This window comes from Acomys minous (assembly GCF_964271855.1).
Source record: "Acomys minous genome assembly, chromosome: 8".
NCBI lineage: Eukaryota > Metazoa > Chordata > Mammalia > Rodentia > Muridae > Acomys > Acomys minous.
Genome location: NC_140489.1, coordinates 46,955,244 through 46,976,803, shown reverse-complemented (window position 1 = coordinate 46,976,803; position 21,560 = coordinate 46,955,244). Strand labels below are relative to the sequence as shown.

The 21,560-nt window shown below is 47.1% G+C and overlaps 1 protein-coding gene across 5 annotated transcripts in view; it reads right to left on the bottom strand.

Moving 5' to 3' along the window:
- The window catches only part of NIN (ninein), a 108,336-nt gene that overhangs the window by 59,906 nt on the left and 26,870 nt on the right, over positions 1 to 21,560 (bottom strand). For all 5 annotated transcript variants that reach the window (XM_084791351.1, XM_084791355.1, XM_084791352.1 and 2 more), the window contains one exon: positions 9,847 to 10,019. In XM_084791351.1, coding sequence (XP_084647477.1) covers positions 9,847 to 10,019 — 173 coding nt within the window. The remainder of the gene's footprint in view (positions 1 to 9,846; positions 10,020 to 21,560) is intronic.

The following is a 21,560-nucleotide window of genomic DNA, read 5'->3' as shown; positions in this document are numbered from 1 at the left end:
TAGCCTAACACAGCTTTTAAACCCCAGACATCACTTAGCAGATAATGGGCAGGCAGGGCTAGGGTTAAACAGCAGAGCTGAACTCTGGGGTGACAGTCTCTCCAGCATTCTTCCATACATTTTTGGCAAGAAGCTCTGATGGAGCTGGGGCCATCCTGAGGGGGAGCAGAGAACTCATCCCAACTGGTCCATGTATCATTTCAAGATGACCTCTGCCAGAGACTGGAGTCCCTGACCCCAACATGACAGGAGCGCCCCCTCTCCCTAGACTAAAGGAAGGGTCTGTCCCTTTAAGAGGGAGGGAGCCACATAAAAGCTGGTTGTTATTAAATTGCAATTTCGGTGGAGGTGGAGTGGGTAAGGGAAGATTCAATTCATTTACACTTCATTTATTTTCATTCTTACAGCCCGGAGCCAGTGAATCCAATTAAAAAGCTGGGGGAGGGGGCAGTTTAGGAGGTTGGGGGATTAGATCATTCAGCTACTGAAACAGCACCAATAAAAGGAGGCATCATTGTGGAACAGGGTCCTTTAATTGCTGAAAGTTACTCTCTTCTTCCGCCCCACCCCCACCCCCCACCACCCCCAGTGCTGGCAAGTGGCCTCTAAAGGCAGGTCCATCTAGAGCATCTGAAAAGGGAGGCACAAAGGCTGAGACGCTGTCAGCACACTGAATTCACCAGAAGAGATAGCTATTCATCCCCGCAAAGCCATGGGTCGGTCCTCTGAGCGGGTGCTCCCATGTCCCCGGCAGGTGTCAGTGATCATTGGATCATTGAGCGAAAGGAAGGGTGTCAGCTCATGTGCGCATCATTCTGAATGCCTCAGCCACTCAGGACGTGGGGAGGCAAAGCCGTGAGCAGATAAGAATCAGGCAGAGACGGTGTTCTCTGTTCAGTCACCTCCTGTTACTGCTCAGGATCTTACTTCACCTGCCAAGTGGGGAAGGTACGCTACTGCTACCCATGAACGGGCGTGGAGGTGTGAGGCTGCATTAGCTGACTACTGCTATTGCTTCTGCCAGAATAATGACTGGCGCTTGTGTCCCTTAGGGCCATGGGTACTTTGGCCAAGTCACTTAACCTGGGCATGCCTCAGTTTCCTCACGGTAAGTGCCTAGTAACTCTTTTCCATGAAGGCAGGCTTCACACTGGAAAGACCGGAAGTGCCAAGGACTAAGTGCTGCTTGGGAGGGCCTACCTTTAACTAAATAAGAGTACATAGCTCTTAGTTACTCTCTCTGCTACTTGGATGCGCAAAGCAGGATGAGGACAGAAAACCTAGCAGACAGTCCAGTGTCCGCTTTAGGAATAACTCAGAACAGATGAGCAACTATAGCTCTGACCAGTGAGCTGGCTTGTTCAGCCCGCTCACACTGTATATATCTAACACATTGTCCTTGGATATAAAACATCTTCATGACTAAATAATACAATTATTGCCGGTTATGGCTTAAAAAGACTTTGGCACGGTGATTGTGATGGAGCCAATCAACTGGGAGTCAATGTGGGGTGAGGGTCTTCCCTCGGAGCTTCCACTCCACCAAGGCCCCAAGACAGTTCAATCTCGCAGGGGCTTCCCCCATGATTCCTTATTTATAGGGCAGACACAGAAGACGGGGTCAGAGGTTGTCTGGCCCCCAAATGGCTGCTGCCGAAAGTGGCCCTCACCATCCTCAGTTAGACAAAAGAGGTCCTTGCAACCATCCCAAGGGCCACAGATCTTAATGTCACACTGGCCATTGTGGCCAGCTCGATTGCTTTACAGCTGGCTGAGGTACCCTACACACATCAGCCACACAGATGCTTTCTTTGGAGGGGCCCCTGCTTTGAGGGACTGCAGAGCAGATGGCCAGAGGTTCTTGGACCCCTGGCTTCTAGCCCCAACCTGTAGCCAGCATCTGTAGCCTTCGGACTATGTGGCCCCTGCCTACAATAGGCCAGCCAGTGCCTCCATTGGCCATCTGCTCCAGCTAAGACCTTTGCGCCCTACAGAATGTATGGCTAATTAAAATGATTATGGGCGTACACGAAGCTATTCTTCCGAGACAGAGGCTGCCGAGCTGATCTCGGCAACCTGGGAGGCTGAAGCATGTTAATTTTGAAAAGGGAAGGCCTTATAAGCCCAGAGGAAGAGCAATACAATTTTCTAGATTGACAAAGCTCTGCAGAAGGCTGAGCTCAAGTGTCTCTTTTAAAGGGGGGGGGGGGGGAGCATACTTAGCAAAGCATAGGGTGTCTGTGAGGTGAACCAGAAATCTGTTCAGGGAGGAGCATGCATGTGACTGAAAGCTCAGCATCCGTGGCGTGTTTGGCTGGGCTGCACTCTGAGCTAGGCACTGGAAGCTGAATGTGCATTGGGTGGGGATTGAGGGGGGTGGTCTGGCTTTTGTTTCTACAGGGACACACTTCCTGGGACTGGGGGCTCATTTCCCATTCGGCCACCGTGGAAGGCTAAGGCAGTGAGAGTCTGACAGCACCAACTTCCAGCCTCTCTGTTTTTGAACTCAGGGAGGAGCTACAGAACCGGAATGCAAATTGGTCCCTTCATCTCTGAAGGCAATTAAATGCTGTAAGTAAGAGCCTGGGATCACGGGAATTAATGTACGGTTTTTTAATGCATGCACATTCACAGGAGTGCTAGCACAGCGCCAAAAAGCCTTCCAGGGCTGCCAATGCAAAGGCATGCTCAATGTCAGCCTCCTCCTTTATCAAGATTGGGGGTTTCTGGATTTTAAAGGTAGAAAGTCTTCCACATCTTTTGGAGGTACTTTAGATTGAACCTAAATTTAGACCACACTGCGTCTGAGACAGGGTCTCATTAGGTAGAATGGGCAGTTTTTACATTTCTAGTCCTTGCACTTGCTGCGTGGGTAGTAGGCAAGACTCTTTGTCTATGGAATAAACATCTCTCAACAGTTTGGTTGGGAAGGGGCAGTATTGTCGTTAGACCTTGAATCATCATTAGACCGATTTTGATTTGCTGTCTGTGCATCGGGTGTTTTGCTTGCATGTATGTTTGTGTGAGGGTTGGCAGAACCGCTCGAACTGGAGTCACAGGCAGTTGTGAGCTGCCACATGGATGCTGGGAATTGAACCCAGGTTGTCTGAAAGAGCAGCCAGTGTGTATAATCCACTGAGCCACCTCTCCAGTCCCCAGAGATAGGACTTTAAGGGACACCATCTTGGTGTGGTTCAGGAAGACTAACCAGGGCGCCAGGGTGTGCAGGCCGTGTAAGAACAAGAGCCATCTTGTTAGCTTTGAAGAGGCTTCCGAGGTCAGAGGTCACATTCAAGGGATCTACAATCCCATATGGGAGGGAGTAGCCACATGATCCAACCAGACAGAAAATACATAAAGGGAAGCCTGGAATACTATTAACAAGAATGTCTGTCCCGAGACATCCTGTTAGTTGAGAACAAATGGTAGGACTAAGAAGTTTGCTCACTTTGTCAAAGATGGGCTAGGGACAGGAAGGGGATAATGACAAAGTAATGTGTGAGTTTCAATTATAAAAGATCTAAGTAGAACTTCTCTCAGTTACTTAAAAAAAAAAGTGTGTGTCCCACATTAAATACTGACCTATAGAACGGAAATAATTCAGTTTCAACACCAAGTTATGCATATATGAATATAGCATAGGGGAAAGACAGCCAATTTCAGACTTTTCAAGGCAGTTTGAGCTGACGTAGGCACCAAATTCGTTTTTTGTTTTAAGTTGTTGTTGTTGTTTTTGTGGGGGTGGGGGACTAACCAAGTACCACGCTGGCCTCTCATCTGCACAGACCCCTTGAACACCCTTGGGCCAATGTGCCCTCAGACTTAACTTTTCTCTCGGGTTCTCACTTAACTGCAGCGTGTGAGCCGGTGGTTTTGACTTACGTTATTATTGTCCGCAGTTGAAGAAATGATTGTTCAAAACCCCTTGTTCTTGATACGGATCTCATAGACCCAATTTATTCCCTGAAGAGGAAAACAGTTAACAAGGTGTCCCCTGTTTTCCAACTAGGGCAGAAAGCACGGTGGCCCTGCCCCAGTTGTATTAGTTACACAATCTTTTCTACCACGCTTGAAGAACGGAGAATAGAATTAAAATGCGTGTGGGTTCCCCCCCACCACCTCCCGCCCCTGCAAGCTACCTGTGAGGAAACGTGGGCCCGAAGCCCAAGGGTCTTTCAGTAGCTATTCATCAAAGGGGATAAAAAAAAAATGAACCCTTAAGATCCTGAAATCTCACAAGCACAAACGGTGGCAACCAAAACCCTCCCGTTAGTCACACCTTAGGCTGGGACCAAGAATGTGCCCTTTGTTGGCCGGGATTCACTCAGAGTAGAATGTCCTCTTGAATTGACTTGGGTGAAAATGATCCCGTAAAAAAGAAAAATCACCATTCCTTTCAATCCCAGCCAAGATGAGAGGTCAGACTCCCCAAGGGACCCAATCGCCAGATAAAAACAAATCGGAGGCCGGGCACATCAGGGCCGCTGGTGGGCTCTGCCTACCCTGAGAACTGTGCGCCCTGCGTTCCAGGTGGACCTCTGAAGGACCGTATGCTGCAGCAGCAGCGCTGCAGAATTCACAAAGGTCTTGACCTACAGAGTGGCTTTATTGCCTTGTAAACCACACGTGGTAGGGGAGACACGCTTAGCAGCTAGGTTACACACTTTCGCTCAGCGGGAAACAATCAATTGCCTGATGAAAGCTCAAGGGAGTGGGGGAGGGGCTTGATAGGCCGCTTATGTTTACAATTTATTAGATCTTCAAACCAGGAGAACAGAAACAAAGGCCAAGCCTGATGAAAGCTAACTCATGGCAAAGTTTCCTTTCTTTCTTCCTTCCTTCCTTCCTTCCTTCCTTCCTCCTTCTTTCAGTTTACATTTCATTTCATGTGATCTGGTGTTTGCCTGCATGTATGTCTATGTGGGGGTGTGAGATCCCCTGAACTAGAGTCACAGACAACAGTGAGCTGCCATGTGGGTGCTGGGAATTGAACCTGGGTCCTGTGGAAGAGCGGCCAGTTCTTTTAACCGCCGAGCCATCTCTCCAGTCCTAATATAGTTTATTTTCATACAGTCTATACAAGGGGAGCCACAGCAGCTATGGCCGGGGACCTGGTGGGCCTTCCCCCACAGCGCAATGCGAGCAGTGACTATGTGAGCTTCAAGTCGCTGGTGCCTAACGAAGCCTGAAGCTTCATACGGGGCTTACATTAAATAAAAATTTAGCTGCTTCAAAGCAGTCTCTATAATAGCCTTGCTCATACTTGTCTACATTTCTGGACCTTTCCATGAGTGTGAGAAAAGGTGGAGTTGAGGTAAACTGCAGAGAAGGACATTGTATCAAACAATGATACCACCCACCCATGCCCAAAAAAGACATTGTCAACTACCACCCCGGAACCTAGAAATGAAGTGACAGCCTTCCTGCAGAACTTTGAGCCTACAGGAACCTCCCCGCTGACGGCATAACCCCTGAAGGAAGAGATGAATTCGTACTTTTCCTCTCAGATACAGTTTGCTCATTTGTCCTGAGAGGGTGAGGAGTTCTAGTGGGAAGTGAGCCGCCTGGGGACGGCTTTGATAGGTGAGTGGGACACTGTTTCTTCCTACCACCCACGCCTCTGGAAAATCATAACTGGACTTACCCTGGAGCTAAAAATTAGTTTCCCATTGGGGGAACACAGCCAGACCTCCCTCTGTTCAACTCCTGATAATAGGTTCTGATCTTTTAATTATCTTCATCAAGAAACTCTGAAGCCACTTTGGGGGAAGGGTGGGGGACCAGACGCGTTGATTTTGTTTGTTTGTTTGTTTTTGTTTTTGTTTTTTGAAACAGGGTTTCTCTGTGTAGCTTTGGCTGTCCTAGATTCGCTTTGTAGACCAGGCTGGCCTTGAACTCACAGTGATCCACCTGCCCCTGCCTCCCGAGTGCTGGGATTAAAGGCATGTGCTACTGCCTGGCCAGACCTGCTGACAGCAGGAGAAATGGCAGGCCTATAAGGCCAGCTAAGCATCCCATCTTGTGAATGCAAGAAGTCTCCAGCTCAACTCCCCTCCCCAGTCTAACACTCATTGGGGCGCGGGGTGGGGGCGAGGCCCAGACCCATTCCCTCCCCTTCAATAAGGCCTGGTAGGCCCCTGATGATCTCAGAGAATAGGTTCTCAACACCTCCGAAGACATAAAACCTCAGGCTATTAGCTGACAAGAACGGAGGAAGAAATGAAGACAGCAGTAAAGAACCCTCGACAGAAACGCACTCTCTCTAGTCAGTCAGGGAGAACTTCCTGCCCCACCCCCCAAGCTGAGGGACTCTTCAAATAGGATGCCTCCATCTCTTCACCCCCTTGAGGGCATGAACAGCTTCTGTAACAATGGGCGATGTTTCCAGAACAAGCCTCTTGGACAGGTAGCTTTCAGCTGCTGAGGCCAAAGCAGAAACTGACCAGCAAACAGTCACTATATGGACGCAAGAGTGACGTGGTCATAAGACTACAGCACGGGACCGGCTGCCCCAGTGAAGGGAGTGAGACCTCGGCCAGGGTCGCAGCTGCACATAGCTGGGATTTGCCCTTTGAACCTCAACAGAAACATCCACAACTTGAAGAGAGAAAGCGATTTCAAAAATAAAGAGGATTGGGGGCTCAGTGGAAGACCGCCTGCTTAGCATGACCAAGCTTTGGGTTCCATCTACAGTATAAATAAAAACTTTTTTTAAAAAAAATGGCAGGACTGACTCAGCTTATTTTTTTTTAGGCAGGAGCATGCTGTCCGGTACCCTGATGCTTTGTGTGGGATGCAGCAGACGATGATGGTGGGTAGATTCTGCTGGGAACAGACACCCGGAGAAAGGACCCTGGCCAGGCCTCGCCTGCAGCTCCTTCAGAGGATGTTGACCAGGGCACATCCTGACCGCTCTGACTGTAGCACCAAGAGGTCCTAGCTGAGGTTTCTAGAGGATCTACAGGAAGCCGCAGCAGGCTGTGGGTGAGGGGAGCCACTCCACGGCATCCTTTACAAAACACCAAGGTTTCCCCAGGCTCAGGCTTCGACTCATGTTTACTTATATATGAAATCCAAGGCTTGCCTTTTAAAATAGTGACCCCAGTAGAGTAAGCTAGTTACCCAATAAGCCTGTAACCGAGCTAACAAAGATGCAAGAATACACTGCCAGGAATGGCCACCTCTGCTCAGAGGCTTTTTCTGGCCATCCCTGGAGAGTAAGTAGAAACTACTGTGTGAAAAATAAACAATTATTGGGTTTCTTAGCACCAAGTAATAATATCTTGAAGCCAGTTTGCGAGATAAGATACTAGACTTAAAAAGGGTCTCTGAATAATTAAGCTTACCTCCTAAAGCGTTGAGACTTTCTCAAGATGTACATCCCAATTAAACTTCATATCGCCCAGCCTCACAATGAAACAGATTTTACATAGTAAAAGGAGACCCTCTCCGACAGCGAGGAAAAACAGTGTTATGAATATTCAACTACATAACATACACTCCTAAAACTGTGTATGCAAAGTGCTTGTGCATGTGAGTATGTGTGTTTCCTGGGCAAAGGTCCCAGTCTTAACGTTTCAAAAGGACCAAGAAAGGACAGGGCCATTGAACTGGGCATTTGAGATGCCCAGCATCCCGTCCCAGGCTGACCTGCCTGGGCACCAGGAGGCCCTAAGCCATGCTCCCCTGTTCCAAATAGTTAGTGGGCACACGTCGCTCACATTATTCTTACTCCATTTTTGTAAGCTCTCTGTCTCTCTTCTAGCTGTTTTTTTTTTTCCCTTGTATTTCCACCACTGAACCTTCATTTCTAGGGTACAGATATATATGGCTTGATTTTTGTTTATTTTATTTTTTGGAGAGTCAAAGGTGTGTGTGTGTGTGTGTGTGTGTATGTGTGTGTGTGTGTGTGTGTGTGTGTGTGTGCGCGCGCGCACACGCACCCCCTTGTACTTTTCAATCTTTATTGACAATTTTGGTTCTTCCTCACACCTGGGCTTGTCCTCGGGCCCTTTAGGCCTGCAGGTGTCAGGATGTTGAGGACAGATGTCCGATTGCTGAGGACATCCTTGGGAGCAAGTCTCCTATAGATCTTAGCAACAGGGATGCTAGACAACCATAAATACACATGCGCGCACACACCCCGTCAGCCTGCGGTCTGCAGAACCTTCCAGAAAGCGGAGGTGCTTTGTCTCTTTTCCAGCTCGTATTCGTGTCTGGAATATTTACGGCTCCAATCTGAGCTGAGATTTGCAAGAAATATTTAGAGCTTGCTCAGCAAGGCATTCTTGATCATGCTCTATAAATGGGATGTTGGCAAATGAGCCGTGAAGAAAGACTAAGGAGAATGTTACAGCTGCTTCTTTCCCGGCAGATTACAGTGGCTCCCAGAGTGCAGAGAAAGGTACCAAGGAAGACAGCGAATCAGCGTGTGAGCTGCGCCTGGGTGTGGCAGGCCCAGGGAAGAGGAAGAGGGCTGAGCACTGCCAAGCCCTGGGAAAACACTCCTAGCCTACACTTGGGCTGGTTTATCACATGCGAGAAGATAAAATGCAGGCTTTTGAAACATCAAAACATGGAGCCAGAGAGATGGCTCTGTGGTTAAGAGCACTGATGCTCGCTCTTGCAGAGGACTCAGGTTCAAGTCCCAGCACCCACACAGCAGCTCACAACCATCCGTAAATCTAGTTTCAGAGGATTTGATGCCATCTTCTGACCTCCCCAACTAACAGGCACGCACATGGCATACATACATAAAAGCAAGCAAAACATTTATGCACATAAAATAAATAAAATTGGAACATATAACTTCCATTCTTCTGTCATGGAAGCTGCTTCATGGTTTGAGATAAGAGTCAATGAAAGATTTAGTTAGATTTAAATGTCTTCTTTTTTTTTGGTTTTCAAGACATGGTTTCTCTGTGTAGCCTTGGCTGTCCTGGACTTGCTTTGTAGACCAGGCTGGCCTTGAACTCACAGAGATCCACCTGCCTCTGCCTCTCTGAGTGCTGGGGTTAAAGGCATGTGCCACTGTGCCCAGGAAATTCCTTTCTTTCTTTCTTCCTTCCTTCCTTCCTTCCTTTCTTTCTTTCTTTCTTTCTTTCTTTCTTTCTTTCTTTCTACATGTATGTGTGGGAGGTGTGTGTTTGTATGGGTAGTGTATACACACGTGTGTGCATTGATACTTGTATCCACACCTGTGGCGAGGCCAGAGGGGGATATTGTGAATGCCGAATTAGCATTCTCTGTCTTGAGCCAGGGTCATTCTCTCAACTCGGAGCTCGGCCGACCACCAGCAGGTCCCGGCAATCTTGTCTTCATCCCCCAAATTCCTTCCTACCCTGCTACCACCCCCACCATGGATCTCCGTGCCCTGTCCCCATTCCCAATTGCATGCATGTGACCACACCCAGCTTTTCACATGGGTTCTGGGGATTTGAACCCAGGTCCTCAAGCTTATTCAGCGAATGTTCTTACCCACTGAGCCTTTGGGTGACTTTTTAAGTCACTTTAAAAAAAAAAAAGTGCCACAGTAGGGGAAAGATACAATTCCAAGGAGAGCTACAAGAATAGCAGACAATGTAAAAATAACTGAAGTCTAGGTCTATATATAGAAACAAGACACAGACATATCAATTTCCCAAAATCTGAGACATGAGTGAAAACATTCAGATTGGAAGGTTAGCCTTGGATGTCCAAGAGACAGAAGAGAAAACTAGCAAGGGGCCAGATCCGAGCGGAGCCTGTTGCACTGTGAATACCTAACTTCGGTCCCGTGCTATGGAGTGTTGATGCCCACGATGGAGAACTATGCCTGAGTCCTGTGACCGTGACTGAGCCCCTTACCTCACTGCAGTCACCAGCTGGGATGTGTGGTGATGGCCTTGCTTCTTCATCTAGTGGCTCAAGCACTGTCACCTCGGCAAACTCTTCCACAGACTCCTGGAACTCGGGGAGAGATCTCCGTCCGTAGCGCTTCCCTCCTCTAACATATTTGGGTTGAGCTTCTAACGCACAGTCTGGACAAGGAGACAAGAGTTAAGGCCACATTACATGAGAAGTAGCTCCAGCTGACACTCGTGGGGCACAGCCTCTTGTACGATTCCCCCAAACAGGCCAGCCCTGTGGGCCAGCGGTGGTGGCTGTGGGCGCATGTGAGAACTCAGCTCAGATGCAAAGCAGTTTCTACTTCTGAGGTTCGGCAGCACCTGCACCTGTGCAATTGGCAAGTTACAGAAGCGATGACGGCAAAAAGGAAATTGGTTCAAAAGCACAGAGATCAGGAAGGCTGGGGCTGCAGCTTGACTGGTGGTCTGTAGCAGTTGCCTAGCAACCACAAGGTCCTGGATTTGAACCCCAGCACCCCAAGAACTAGATATGGTGGTCATGCCTGTAATCCTGCATTCAGGAAGTAGAGGCAGAAAGACCCGAAGGCTCAGTGTCCTTCTCAGTTACACAGTGAGTTCAGGAACTCCCTATCAAAATGGGGGGTACAGTTGATCACACTTGGTTATCTGTTAGTAAGCTGGTGGTTGAGAGAGAGAGAGAGAGAGAGAGAGAGAGAGAGAGAGAGAGAGAGAGAGAGAGAGAGAGAGAGAGAAATTCTAACCAAGAGACTTCCTTGTAGGAAATCCGGGGCCTTGTAGGGTTCTAAAAAGTTAGTGTCCACATCAATTAGTGGGGTGCATCCTCTGTCACCCCAGGGACCCCTTTGTTAACTATTCTACTTTCTGATCTCCCAGATGAGCAAGGCAGCACAAAAACTGAGAATTCTAATCAACTAACGGCAGCTCCTCCTGTCAGTGAAAGCTGGCATCGAGATTTCATTATAAGATTATAAAATTAAAAGCTGTGGAATAAAATAGGAAGTGGAAAACCACATTAACTATGAGTGCAACATTAATATAATTCCATATTGTTTTGTGGTTCTTCTTGCTGTATGTAGCTTATTTTATATATGTGTAATAATATAAATCTATATGTAAAAAATACTTAAAAAAAAAAAAAAGAAAGAAAGAAAGAAAGAAAGAAAGAAAGAAAAATGGTATGGTGCTTCTTCCGTTTTCAACATCGGTGACCTGTAAACAAAAAGGTAAGTGCCGAGGGTGGAATCGCCTCTGACTTTGAAGAACCCTGGTGTTCTGGACCAGCACTTTTCGGGTTCAGCAACTACCGCTCTCATCTTCACTACCAACCCACCCACCAAGCGCCATGTCTACAACCACCACCTCTACTACTGCCACAGCCATCAGCTCCTCCGAGCCACCTCCACCAGCAGGCTCCTCTCTCTCTGCTCTGAATGCTTTGAAGCAAGAAAGAGAAATACTTCACTCGAATGCCATCCTCAAGATTTGCAAGCACTTTGCATAGTATTCGGAGAATAAAATATGTGCTAAAATGCGAAAGGCTGGCAATGATTTGTTCTCGGCTGCCTTACTGTCAGTCTCTAAAGACACACTGACTGTAGGGAGGACATGCTCTCTGGGCCTTCTTTAAACACGGTAGTCTAGGCACACTCAGAACTCAGACACAAGAGTTTTAATTGAGGTGTGCATACATACATCATCCCAGCAAGCTCGGGTGATCAAATATGATCTGAAGGAACAAAACCTTCCTTTACCCTCAGTGGAAGCCTGGCTGGGTGGGTGGACTCCCTCCAGCAGCGCTGGGAAGGCAGATGACCCGGTTTACCTGACCGCCTTCCCCTACGCCCTTCCTTGGGCAAAAACTCAGATTCTGTGATGCTCACAGACGTAGCCAGCAGCATTCTGGAATGCTCAGGAAAGCTAAGAGTGAAGTATTTACATCACCATCTACGAGATTCCAGTGATATTAAATACACTCTGTATAAATCCTAGCCAAGTCATTTTATTAGCTGGAGCAATTCCCTTGCAGGAAGTGTTTAAGCATACACATTTACATTGAGAACGGCAGGCATGCATGAAGGTACCTTTCATCAGAAGAGAGTGTGTCAGCCTGTGGGTATTCAGGAGGGGCACAGACACTCGAGCTCCTTGCTGGCAGCTGACACCCACAGATGCTGGTCAGACAAGAAGCAATGCAGAAGCATTCTTAATTTATTAGGTGTGCTTAAAGTGTAGTGCCAGACAACAGGACACACTGTTAGTGACTATGAGAGCTTAGGAAGGGTTAAAAGGAAAACATAAACCCCAGGACTTTCCAAGGATGCTAATCAGCACTGGCGAAGGAGCTCTTCCTGTGTGCCACACTGCATCCAAAAAGAAAAAATTAGAAAAAGGGGGAAGCGAAGGTCTCTACAGCCGGGGAGTCCCAAGCTCACCTGCGGGTGAAGTGGCCCCTGGCTATGCACTGTTAACTCTCCCAGCACACAGTAGGGAGCATTGGTGGACTCAAAACAGCTCTCCTTGTAAACAAAAACCTGTGTGAACTACTAGGAATTTTGTTGTGGATTTGGGGGTTACTTATCTACCTTTTTTTTTTTTTAATTTCAGGAACTTTAACATCTCTTAAACTACATCTTTTTTTTTTTTTTTTTTTTTTTTTTTGGTGGCTGGAGAGATAGCCGTGGGTGCTGGGAACCAAACTCTTATATTTATGGTTGTGAACCTAGCCTTTAATGGCTGAGCCATCTCTCCAGCCCTACATCTTATTATAATAACCAATTGCAAGCAAATTTTAAGTTATTATCCTATATACAATATGTGGATGTGTATATATACGTATGTGTATCTATATAACGCACATATTTAATTGGCCTGTGTGTGTAAGTGTGTGTGTTTCCAGTTCCTACAAAAAATCTTACTAGAATGGAAAAATGTTAGAATATACCAAAAAAAAGGTGGATTATTGAGACTTCTTTGTTAAGAGTTTCCTGAACCATCCACCTGAAGAATAAAAATTAAGCCCACTCACCAGTTAGAAATAGTTACCTCTTAGAATCCTACAGTCAACATCTCTGCTCTACCGAGAACATCCACATCACTGCGTTTATATGAAGAAAGGAGAAACCCCCAGAATATAAGGCCAGAGGGAGTGCTCAGCATCAACAGCCTTCACTGAGGTGAGCATTTGGGAAAAAAGAAAATGATGTCTCTCCTCAGCCATCTCAACAAGACCTCACAAGTTAGCAGCAGCAGTCCCAGCAAGAGGCCACTGTGGGAACTTAAGATACTCTCACTCCAGTTGAAGAATGCAGTGTCTGCTCTACAGAAGAAAGTGCCTCCCTGGGGCGAAGTTGATCGACTTTGGGAGTGTACCCAGAAGCGACAGTTTCGCTGAGTTTCATTCTGGAGCAATCTTACTGAGGCCAGATACTATGGGGTCCTTTGGTTTGTGGGGAAATGACACTGTTTCCATGTCGGGGCTTCCTTCAGCATAGCCCAGAGCTCCATGGAGTGGCGTGAAACAAGGTGGGAAGGGCTGTCCTGTTCCTGGCCGTTAGCTTTTGCAAAGGACAGTCACTTCTCTTCTCTTCTGCTTCTACTAGTTGACATTATGCGTAAAAATAAGATGGGAGTGGGGGGGGGCGGGCAGTAAGCTCGGTGCACATGCATGAGGACCTGACTTTGGGTCGACAGCACCCACATCAAAGCTGGACCTATCATCCCAGCTCTAGGCAGAAGCCTGCAGCTTCGCTGGGCGGCCAGCCTCCTCTCAGAGCCGCCCCTTTCTGAAGGAACCACTCTAGGTTCAGTGAGAGAACTCGTCTCAAAAAAAATCAAGGTGGGGAGTGATGGAGGAAGATATTCCATGACAGCCTCCGGCCTCTGCGTCCCTGTGCTCACGCCCGTGAATGGACACATACACTACACACTAAGTAAATAAATAATAACAAAATAAGATAATGAAATAAAAACAGGCATCAGGTGGGGGGGGGGGGAAGCAGGCAAGCCTGGTCTCCTTGAGGAGTTTCTTCCAGCCCAGAAAAGACTTAGATAAGGAACATGGCTTCTAGGCAGCCCTACCTGGCCTAACTTAGATGTCTGTTTTACTCCATGAACCAAACACTTGGTTAGAAATACAGGGCTAAAGAGAAACCTGGATTCAGCTGGGCAATGGTGGTGCACGCTTTTAATTCCAGCACTTGGGAGGCAGAGGCAGGTGCATTCCTGTGAGTTCGAGGCCAGCCTGGTTTTCAATGTAACTCTAGGACAGTCAAGGCTACACAGAGAAACCCTGTCTCAAAAAACAAAAACAAAAACAAAAACAAAAAAAAAAAAAAAAGAGAGAGAGAGAGAGAGAGAAACCTGGACTCAATTCTCTAAAGATGCTAGAGTGAGGAGGGAGAACTCATAGGCTCTACAAAGCAGGTATTAAAAAAAGATGTAGTATGGAATTCAAAAAGTAAAGAAAAACAATAACAACAACAGTTATTTCTATTCCGCTTAGGGGGCCAACAAAGCATGGGTGTCTCTTTATTCTATATCTAATCCGCCCCACAAAGAGATGCTTCAGGGTTGTGACAGGTGCATGTGTGATCTAGAACTTACAGTAAAACTAAACTTGAAATACAGTGCCGAAGACGATGGTATTCTGAGTGGATGCGCCAGATGCAGGCAGAAAACAAGACTGGCACCCTTGACTCCGCTCAGCTCCTCCGAGGAGCAGGGTGCATGAGGAATCGCCCTGTGTCTGGCTCAATTTCTCTCCCACTAAATCTGACCACTTCCTCCTGTGTGCGGCTGGAATGCTTGCTATCCCAGACCCATTGCAGAGAGCCTGGAAGGCTACCCAAAAGCCTAACCACGGCTTCATGCAAAACTCTATCTGCGCAAACACAAGCTCGGAACTAAGTGACACCAAAGCACACAACCGAGAACCTAAGCAGAGTTTCAGGAGCGCCTTCAGTGTGAGGCAGAGTCCTTCCACTCACATTTACTGGACATCTGAGGGAACATCTCATGTCCACTGAGGGATATGATGGATGTTTTAAGTCAAACTTCTCTAAACAGCTTTAGACTATTTCCAAGGATGCAGGAGAGAGCCCAGGCATTGTGGTACCAACATTCTTCTAAAACGGCTCCTGCACAGCCTTGCTTCCTGTCCTCTTTCCTGGCCCTATAATGAGCCAAGGGTCATCGCCAGACACCAGGAACACTGGCACCTCTGCCTACAACTGAGCTCCTCGTTCTAAATCAGCTGCATCTGCTCAGGGGGTCTTTTTCAAGCCCTCTCTGGATGCAATGACAGGACTTTAGAGTCAGTCTTCACGTCCCCCTTCCAAAGACTCCAGAAGGGTGGGTGGGTGCTACTTGAGGCCCTTCCAACTGCACTCTTGTTCAGCTTGCAGCATTCCCGAACTCAACTTGAAAATAAGAAAGGATGAAAAAACGAACTGTGTGCAAATCTCAAGACAAACATCCCTGAAAAGCTTTCTTAGGAAAAGGCTGTCATGCAGCATTTGAAGACACAGGGCCCTGTTGTACAGGTCCTTTGCTGCATGGTCTGACCTGCATCACAACACCACCCCCCCCCCTAACCCCAGCCTGGGGTTAGAAGGCTTTGGGGAGCACAGAACCACAACTGAGTCTAAACATTAGCCAAGTGAAGGCCTGAACTCCAAGGGCAACCAAGCTGGATTACAAAGGCAGGCAGACAGATAGATGGGGGCTGGTGTGTGTAGGATGAGGGGATGGAGAGAGAAGGGAAGGAGGCAGAACTACAAGGCATAGAGAGGCAAGCCGATGGGGGAGGAACCGTAGAGGAATGCTAATTCAGAACACAGCTGTTCCGGCAAGAGATCACATCCAAAGACCTTCTAGGTCTCTGTGATCCGGCTGGAATACAAATCCAGGCCTTTAATCCAGGAGACAGAGGCAAGCAGATCTGAGTTCGAGGCCAGCCTGGTATGGAGCTGGTAAAAAAATAAGTTTAGGTCCAGGTATGGTGGTACACACCTTTAATCCCAAATGAAGGTAAAGTAATTCATAGAAGGAAGCACCCATGTTTGAAAGTGATGTCTAATTGAGTGGCAGAAAAGGCGACAAACTAGGGAAGATTTGACAGAATAGGCTACGCCCAACTCTCACGAAGAAGGGAGAGGAAAGGGAAGCTACTTAAGAAGCAGTTTTACTATAATCTGAGTAAATTAATTTAAAAAAGATTTTAAAAGGACTTGAAAATAACAAATATTAAGAATGAACAAAAGAAATAAAGTTTGGGAAGGGGGTTGTTATGTATTTTATTTCAGGATTTGGTTTTTTTGTTTCTGTTTTCTTTTGTTTTTTTTTTTCAGTTGGTTTGGTTTGGTACTTTTTTTTGTTTTTTTTAAAGGGGGAAGGCTCTTTTTGAGACAGTGTCTTGATATGTTTTCCGGACTGGCTTTGAACTTGGAGCAGCCGTTCTGCCGCCACCTTCCAAGTGTTAGCATGACAAATGTGCACCACCATATCCTGCTCTTCCTTGGTGGCTTCTGAGTCATTCAGATAGTTGTACAATACTTCTACTAGATTCCTATTTAAAATTTCTCCTATTCAAAAAAAAATCTCTCTTTTAAAAATTATTTAAAGAGCCGGGCCTGGTGGCGCATGCCTTTAATCCCAGCACTCGGGAGGCAGAGGCGGGTGAATCGCTGTGAGTTCGAGGCCAGCCTGGTCTACAAAGTGAGTCCAGGACAGCCAAGGCTACACAGAGAAACCCTGTCTCAAAAAACAAACAAACAAAAAATTATTTAAAGGGCTGGAGAAATGGCTGAGCAGTTCAAAGCACCCAGTGCTCTCCAGGGGACCTGAGGTCAGTTGCCAAGACTCACACTGGGCAACAGCCTGAAACTGCAGCTCCAGAGGGTCTGACCCTCTTCTGTCCTCAGCAGGCACTGGACATGCTCCTGTACAGACAGCATGCACACTATATGTGACTTGTTTAAGAAAACATTTTTAAATTGTTTGAGAAAATTATTTACATTTTCTATTATTTAAAACAATGAATCTGGGCAAAGTAGCTCACATGTATAATCCCAACACTAAGAAGGCTGAGGCAGGAGGGCTGCAGAGAGGTTAAGGCATACAGTTAGCTCCAGATCAGCCGGGCCAGAGAGAGAAAGAAAAATTAAATAGATTTATTTATTTATTTATTTATTTAGAAGAAGAAGAAGAAGAAGAAGTTTTACAGAGAGAAGAGGCAGTTTTACCAGGACAGTAAATAGAGAGATGGGTTGCAGAGAGAGAGAACGCAGGTGAAGATGGAACAAGCCAGAAAATGAGAAGAGGCCAGAAAACTAGAGCAGACTGCTGAGACAGTTTGAGGCCAAGCAGAGCAATCCCAGGCCTAGAGAGAAGCCACATTGAATAAGTCAGCTAGGAGAGGAGTTTGAGCCAGAGCAGCTGGGTTGAACCAGCCAGCCCAGAGCTCAGAAAGAACAGGTAAGGGCTTGTTAAGCTTATTAAGCAGTGCGTTTCAGAGGCTGAAAACATTCTAGGCCTAGGTTAGATTGTATGGAGGCTAGAAGCTTCCAGGATTAGGCCTAGGCTAGCAGAAGGAGCAGAAACCATTCCAGACAACAACTGAGCCAACGGAATAAAAGTTCCTTTTACAAGGAACAAATGAATTAATAGGGGGAGGAGATGAAGAAGTGGGAGAAGGGCAGAGGAGACCCAGGAAAAGAGGAGGAGGGCAGGCGTGAGTCAGGTTAGTGGACTGAGAAGGAAGGAGCCCATTTCTGTGGCTCAGAAATGGGATTGAGGAGAAAGGACAGGAGAAGGTGAAGAGCACAGAAAGACTTCAGCAGAAGCTGTCTGCTGTGGCTTTTGCTTGCCAGAAAAGCCAGCGTCATTAAAGGAACATGACCATCCCTTACACCCTTCCCAACATAGCAGCTTTTGGGTTTTGGACGACTGGTTCCTCACTCCTTAACCAGTCTTCTCTCCTGGGGTCTCACGGCACGGGTCTTGCTCAAGCCCTCCCTGGGTGCAGATGACAGAAGTCTAGGAGCAGAATTCTGTACATCAGTTCTTATCCAAGAGATGCTTCTCACAGGAGGATAGGGTTCTAGGGGGAAAAATGTTCTGGTCTGGAAGGCTTTGAGGGGAAAGCTTGCTGGGCTGGCTGGCCCAGTTCCACAGTCCATCTCAGATGTACCGCAGTCAAGGATCAGAGGGCAGAAGATCTGGACCAATAACCATCACTCTGATTCCCAGCCTTTGCCTGACTGGCTGACCTGTGAGGAGGCTCTGTGCCTGCATCACTTTGCAGAAGAAAGCAGTCACCTTCTTCCCTGTTCTTCAAGGCTTAGCCCAAAGCATTTCCTACAAAGAACTCCTTGGCACAACTGTCCTGGTACATTTTCCCCTTTGCTGTTGTGTAACTCATATTTTCGCAGGTTCCAATTTAATAATGGCCACAGTCCACTTTTTCTAAAAGCGCCTTTGTATGTTAGAGTTCCCTATCCATTTTAGACTGTAACACTTTGCAGGGCATCCTGGACTTCATGGAAAGAGCATGGGGCATTGGAGCCAAAGGACCTGGAAGAAGATACTCCATCAGTCCTGAGGGTTAGGAGTCCTAGTGCCATGGAGCAAGGCCATGGTCCTGCCTGGCAGCTCCTGTCACAGGGGCTCCATCCTCTACCTAAGCCCTTCCACTCAGGCTGCTGTGGAGCTGGTGGCAGCCCAAAGCCATCAGAATAGGAAGGAGGTGCCAAGGGGCAGGTACCTGGAGGAGCAGAGTCAGGAAGAGCATCCCAGCCTTCAAACCACAGCAGATTTCCTCCGTCTCGTTTTCTTCTAACATGTCAGATTAGCGGCAAATGTACAACAAGACAGTTCATCATCTCAGAAACCCGAGCTGCCCTGATCTTAAACTTGTCCTAATTTTCTCTTCCCTGTTAGTTGCTTTTACCTTTGTGGACAGGCTACTGTGAGAGGTAAAAAACAAACTCTCTAAGACTCCCATGTCCTTCATGTCCCGTGTTGGGAGCCTTCTTACACACTCACCGCAACTAAAATTTACTAGTCTCAGCCGGGCATGGTGGCGCACGCCTTTAATCCCAGCACTTGGGAGGCAGAGGCAGGCAGATTATTGTGAGTTCGAGGCCGGCCTGGTCTACAACGCGAGTCGAGGACAGCTAAGGCTACACAGAGAAACCCTGTCTTGAAAAACAAAACAAAACAAAATTTACTAGTCTCAAGTACATTATTTCATTCTCAAGATTCTCAGCACCTACTTACTAATTTTAAGTAGCATGAGTATTTGTAGGACTTTGCATGGGTTATTACAAGATTGCCGTTTATTTTTAGCAAAATTTTCCCAACAATAAGCAACCCTCTATGGCATTTTAATAACTGCTTAGCTTCTAATTACACACATAAGCCACAATTTGCCTACTGACACACTGCCAACATTTTTTTTTACTCGATCACACACACACACTATCCAAAGTGAGCACCCTTCTACACACACAATTATTTATGTTACATAAAATCCGAGTGAGGCATGCATCGATCACAGAGCATCATCACAGCTCACGGCCAACCAAGGTTCTAACATTTTCACCTGACCATTCACAGCTTGCAAATACCCTCCTTTTTCTTTCCTAAGTCAGGATCCCTATGTATAGTCCAGGTTGACCTTGAACTTGTTACCCTCAGCCTCCCATATGTTAAGATTACAGGCCTGCACCACCATGCCCAGATATAAACACTCTCACACCCACTGCTATGGTTGATTTTGGTGGTAGTGTTGGTGGTTTGGAGGAAATTTCTGATCCTTGTGATCCGCATGCTGCTAACATCAGGAGGAAGGAGCCTGTGTTCTATATCTTAGCCAAAGTGAACTCATAGACAAGCCTCTTGAGCGATGTGCAATAATTTACCAAGTTCAGACTGCAACCAGACTCCCAGGATATCTACATGGAGCTGCAAACATGCCTTTAATCTCTGTAAACCAGATCTAGCCCAATGCCCAGGGAAGCCACTCTGCTGTATGCTTGCTAAGTGAATGGAAGGGCATGGTTTTTACATTTGAGGCTTTTTGAAAGCACAAGGGAAACAACTACAGTGAAGCTGGTATGGCTCTCAGAATTAAAGCTCTGTAACGGAAACCGCCACCTGCCAGAACAATGCCTCGTCCTGTTTTCCTGGTTGAGTTGGCTTTTCCAGACTGAGCTCTCCCAGCCCCATCAACAAAGGAAAGGCATGGACAGTGGGGCTTCTGGCCGTATCCTAACATTTACTCCATAACAGACACCTGGTGGAAGATGCATCAAAGGAAGCCAAAGAGCCCTAGAGACTGGAGCCAGGAGCATGTTGACGCCATGCATCGCAGTGCCGGGCCAACATTTCCACTACAAAAACCCAGCGATCCAAAGTCATTACAAATTGGATAAATAGTTAATAAGTTGTTGCCCCTCTCTTAGTGCAGAAACCTGATGTAAAAAATTAAATAGCCCACGCAGCCATGAGGGAGCCATAGCACTGTCGCTGTTAATTAGGGGGGAAGCTACGAAGGACGTCCTACCAGCCACAGACCGCTGTCCTGTCCTTATCTAAATTTCACTGTGTCTCTATTGTTACTGCTTTTTACAGGAAAAGCTCCTTCAGTCTTAGAATTACAAGTCAGTGTTATAAAAGAGCTAAAAATAACACAAGAGAAGTTATAAAGACCAGAGCCCGAGACTATGAAGTAAAAAGCAACTCCATTCCATATCCTCTCACCTTTCCCACCCCCTAAATCCCCCCAACTCCCAACCCCACCCCCCATCCCACCCCCTACTTAGAGCCTTGTTTTGTATTATTTATGTGCAACTGCCTTTTATTGGAAGACTAAGAGGGCATGGAATACAGCGAGCACCTGCTCTTTGGAGGACTTCACAATGTCAATTTACGTTAGGCAGAATCTTACAGAAAGAGAAAGCTAGCATTTGTGGCTTTCCCCATAGACTTAAACGTCAGCCAGGCCCTGGGAGGCAACACAAGCGAACCTTGGAGCTGAAAGGGTTCCAACCACTTTTAGGTATCAGCTGGTCAAAGACCACAAACGTGCGATGTGTGAGGTCACACCATGAAGGAGGCCGAGCCAGTACTTTTTGGCTCCAGGCTCTTCGCCATCACATCAAGAAGACTTTTCCAGGCTGAGTTTTGGTCAGGTACTATAACAGTTGGTAGGATGATCAGTTTGAGTGGATTAGGGAGTGTCTGTAAATGATAAAACACCCTTGTGTGACTGTGGGAACATTTCTAGAGAGGACTGACAGGGGAAGAGGTGGTGGGGAGCAGACCTCACCCTCCATGTGGGTTGTGCCATGCCTCCAAGGGCAGCCAGGATTAAAAAGTCCAATGAAAGAGCTGAGCCTGTGTGACAAGCGCTTTGCCTTCTTTGTGGATAAGAGGCTCTATAGCTGTTGCTATTCTCCTCCATACAAATCAGCATCCAGTATGTTTGCCCTTAGGTACCTAATACCAGGGGTGGGCACTTGTGGGATTTCAGTGCTAGCTGGGGACTGCTGAGCTCCCTGGTTCTTGCTTCTTAGCATACAGACAAGCACTGTTGGGTTGTCCAGGCACCATCATGTAAGCAAGCTAGGAAACCCCATTTTATAAGCAGTATATCTACACACACATACCCACACACAAGCCCATGCACAC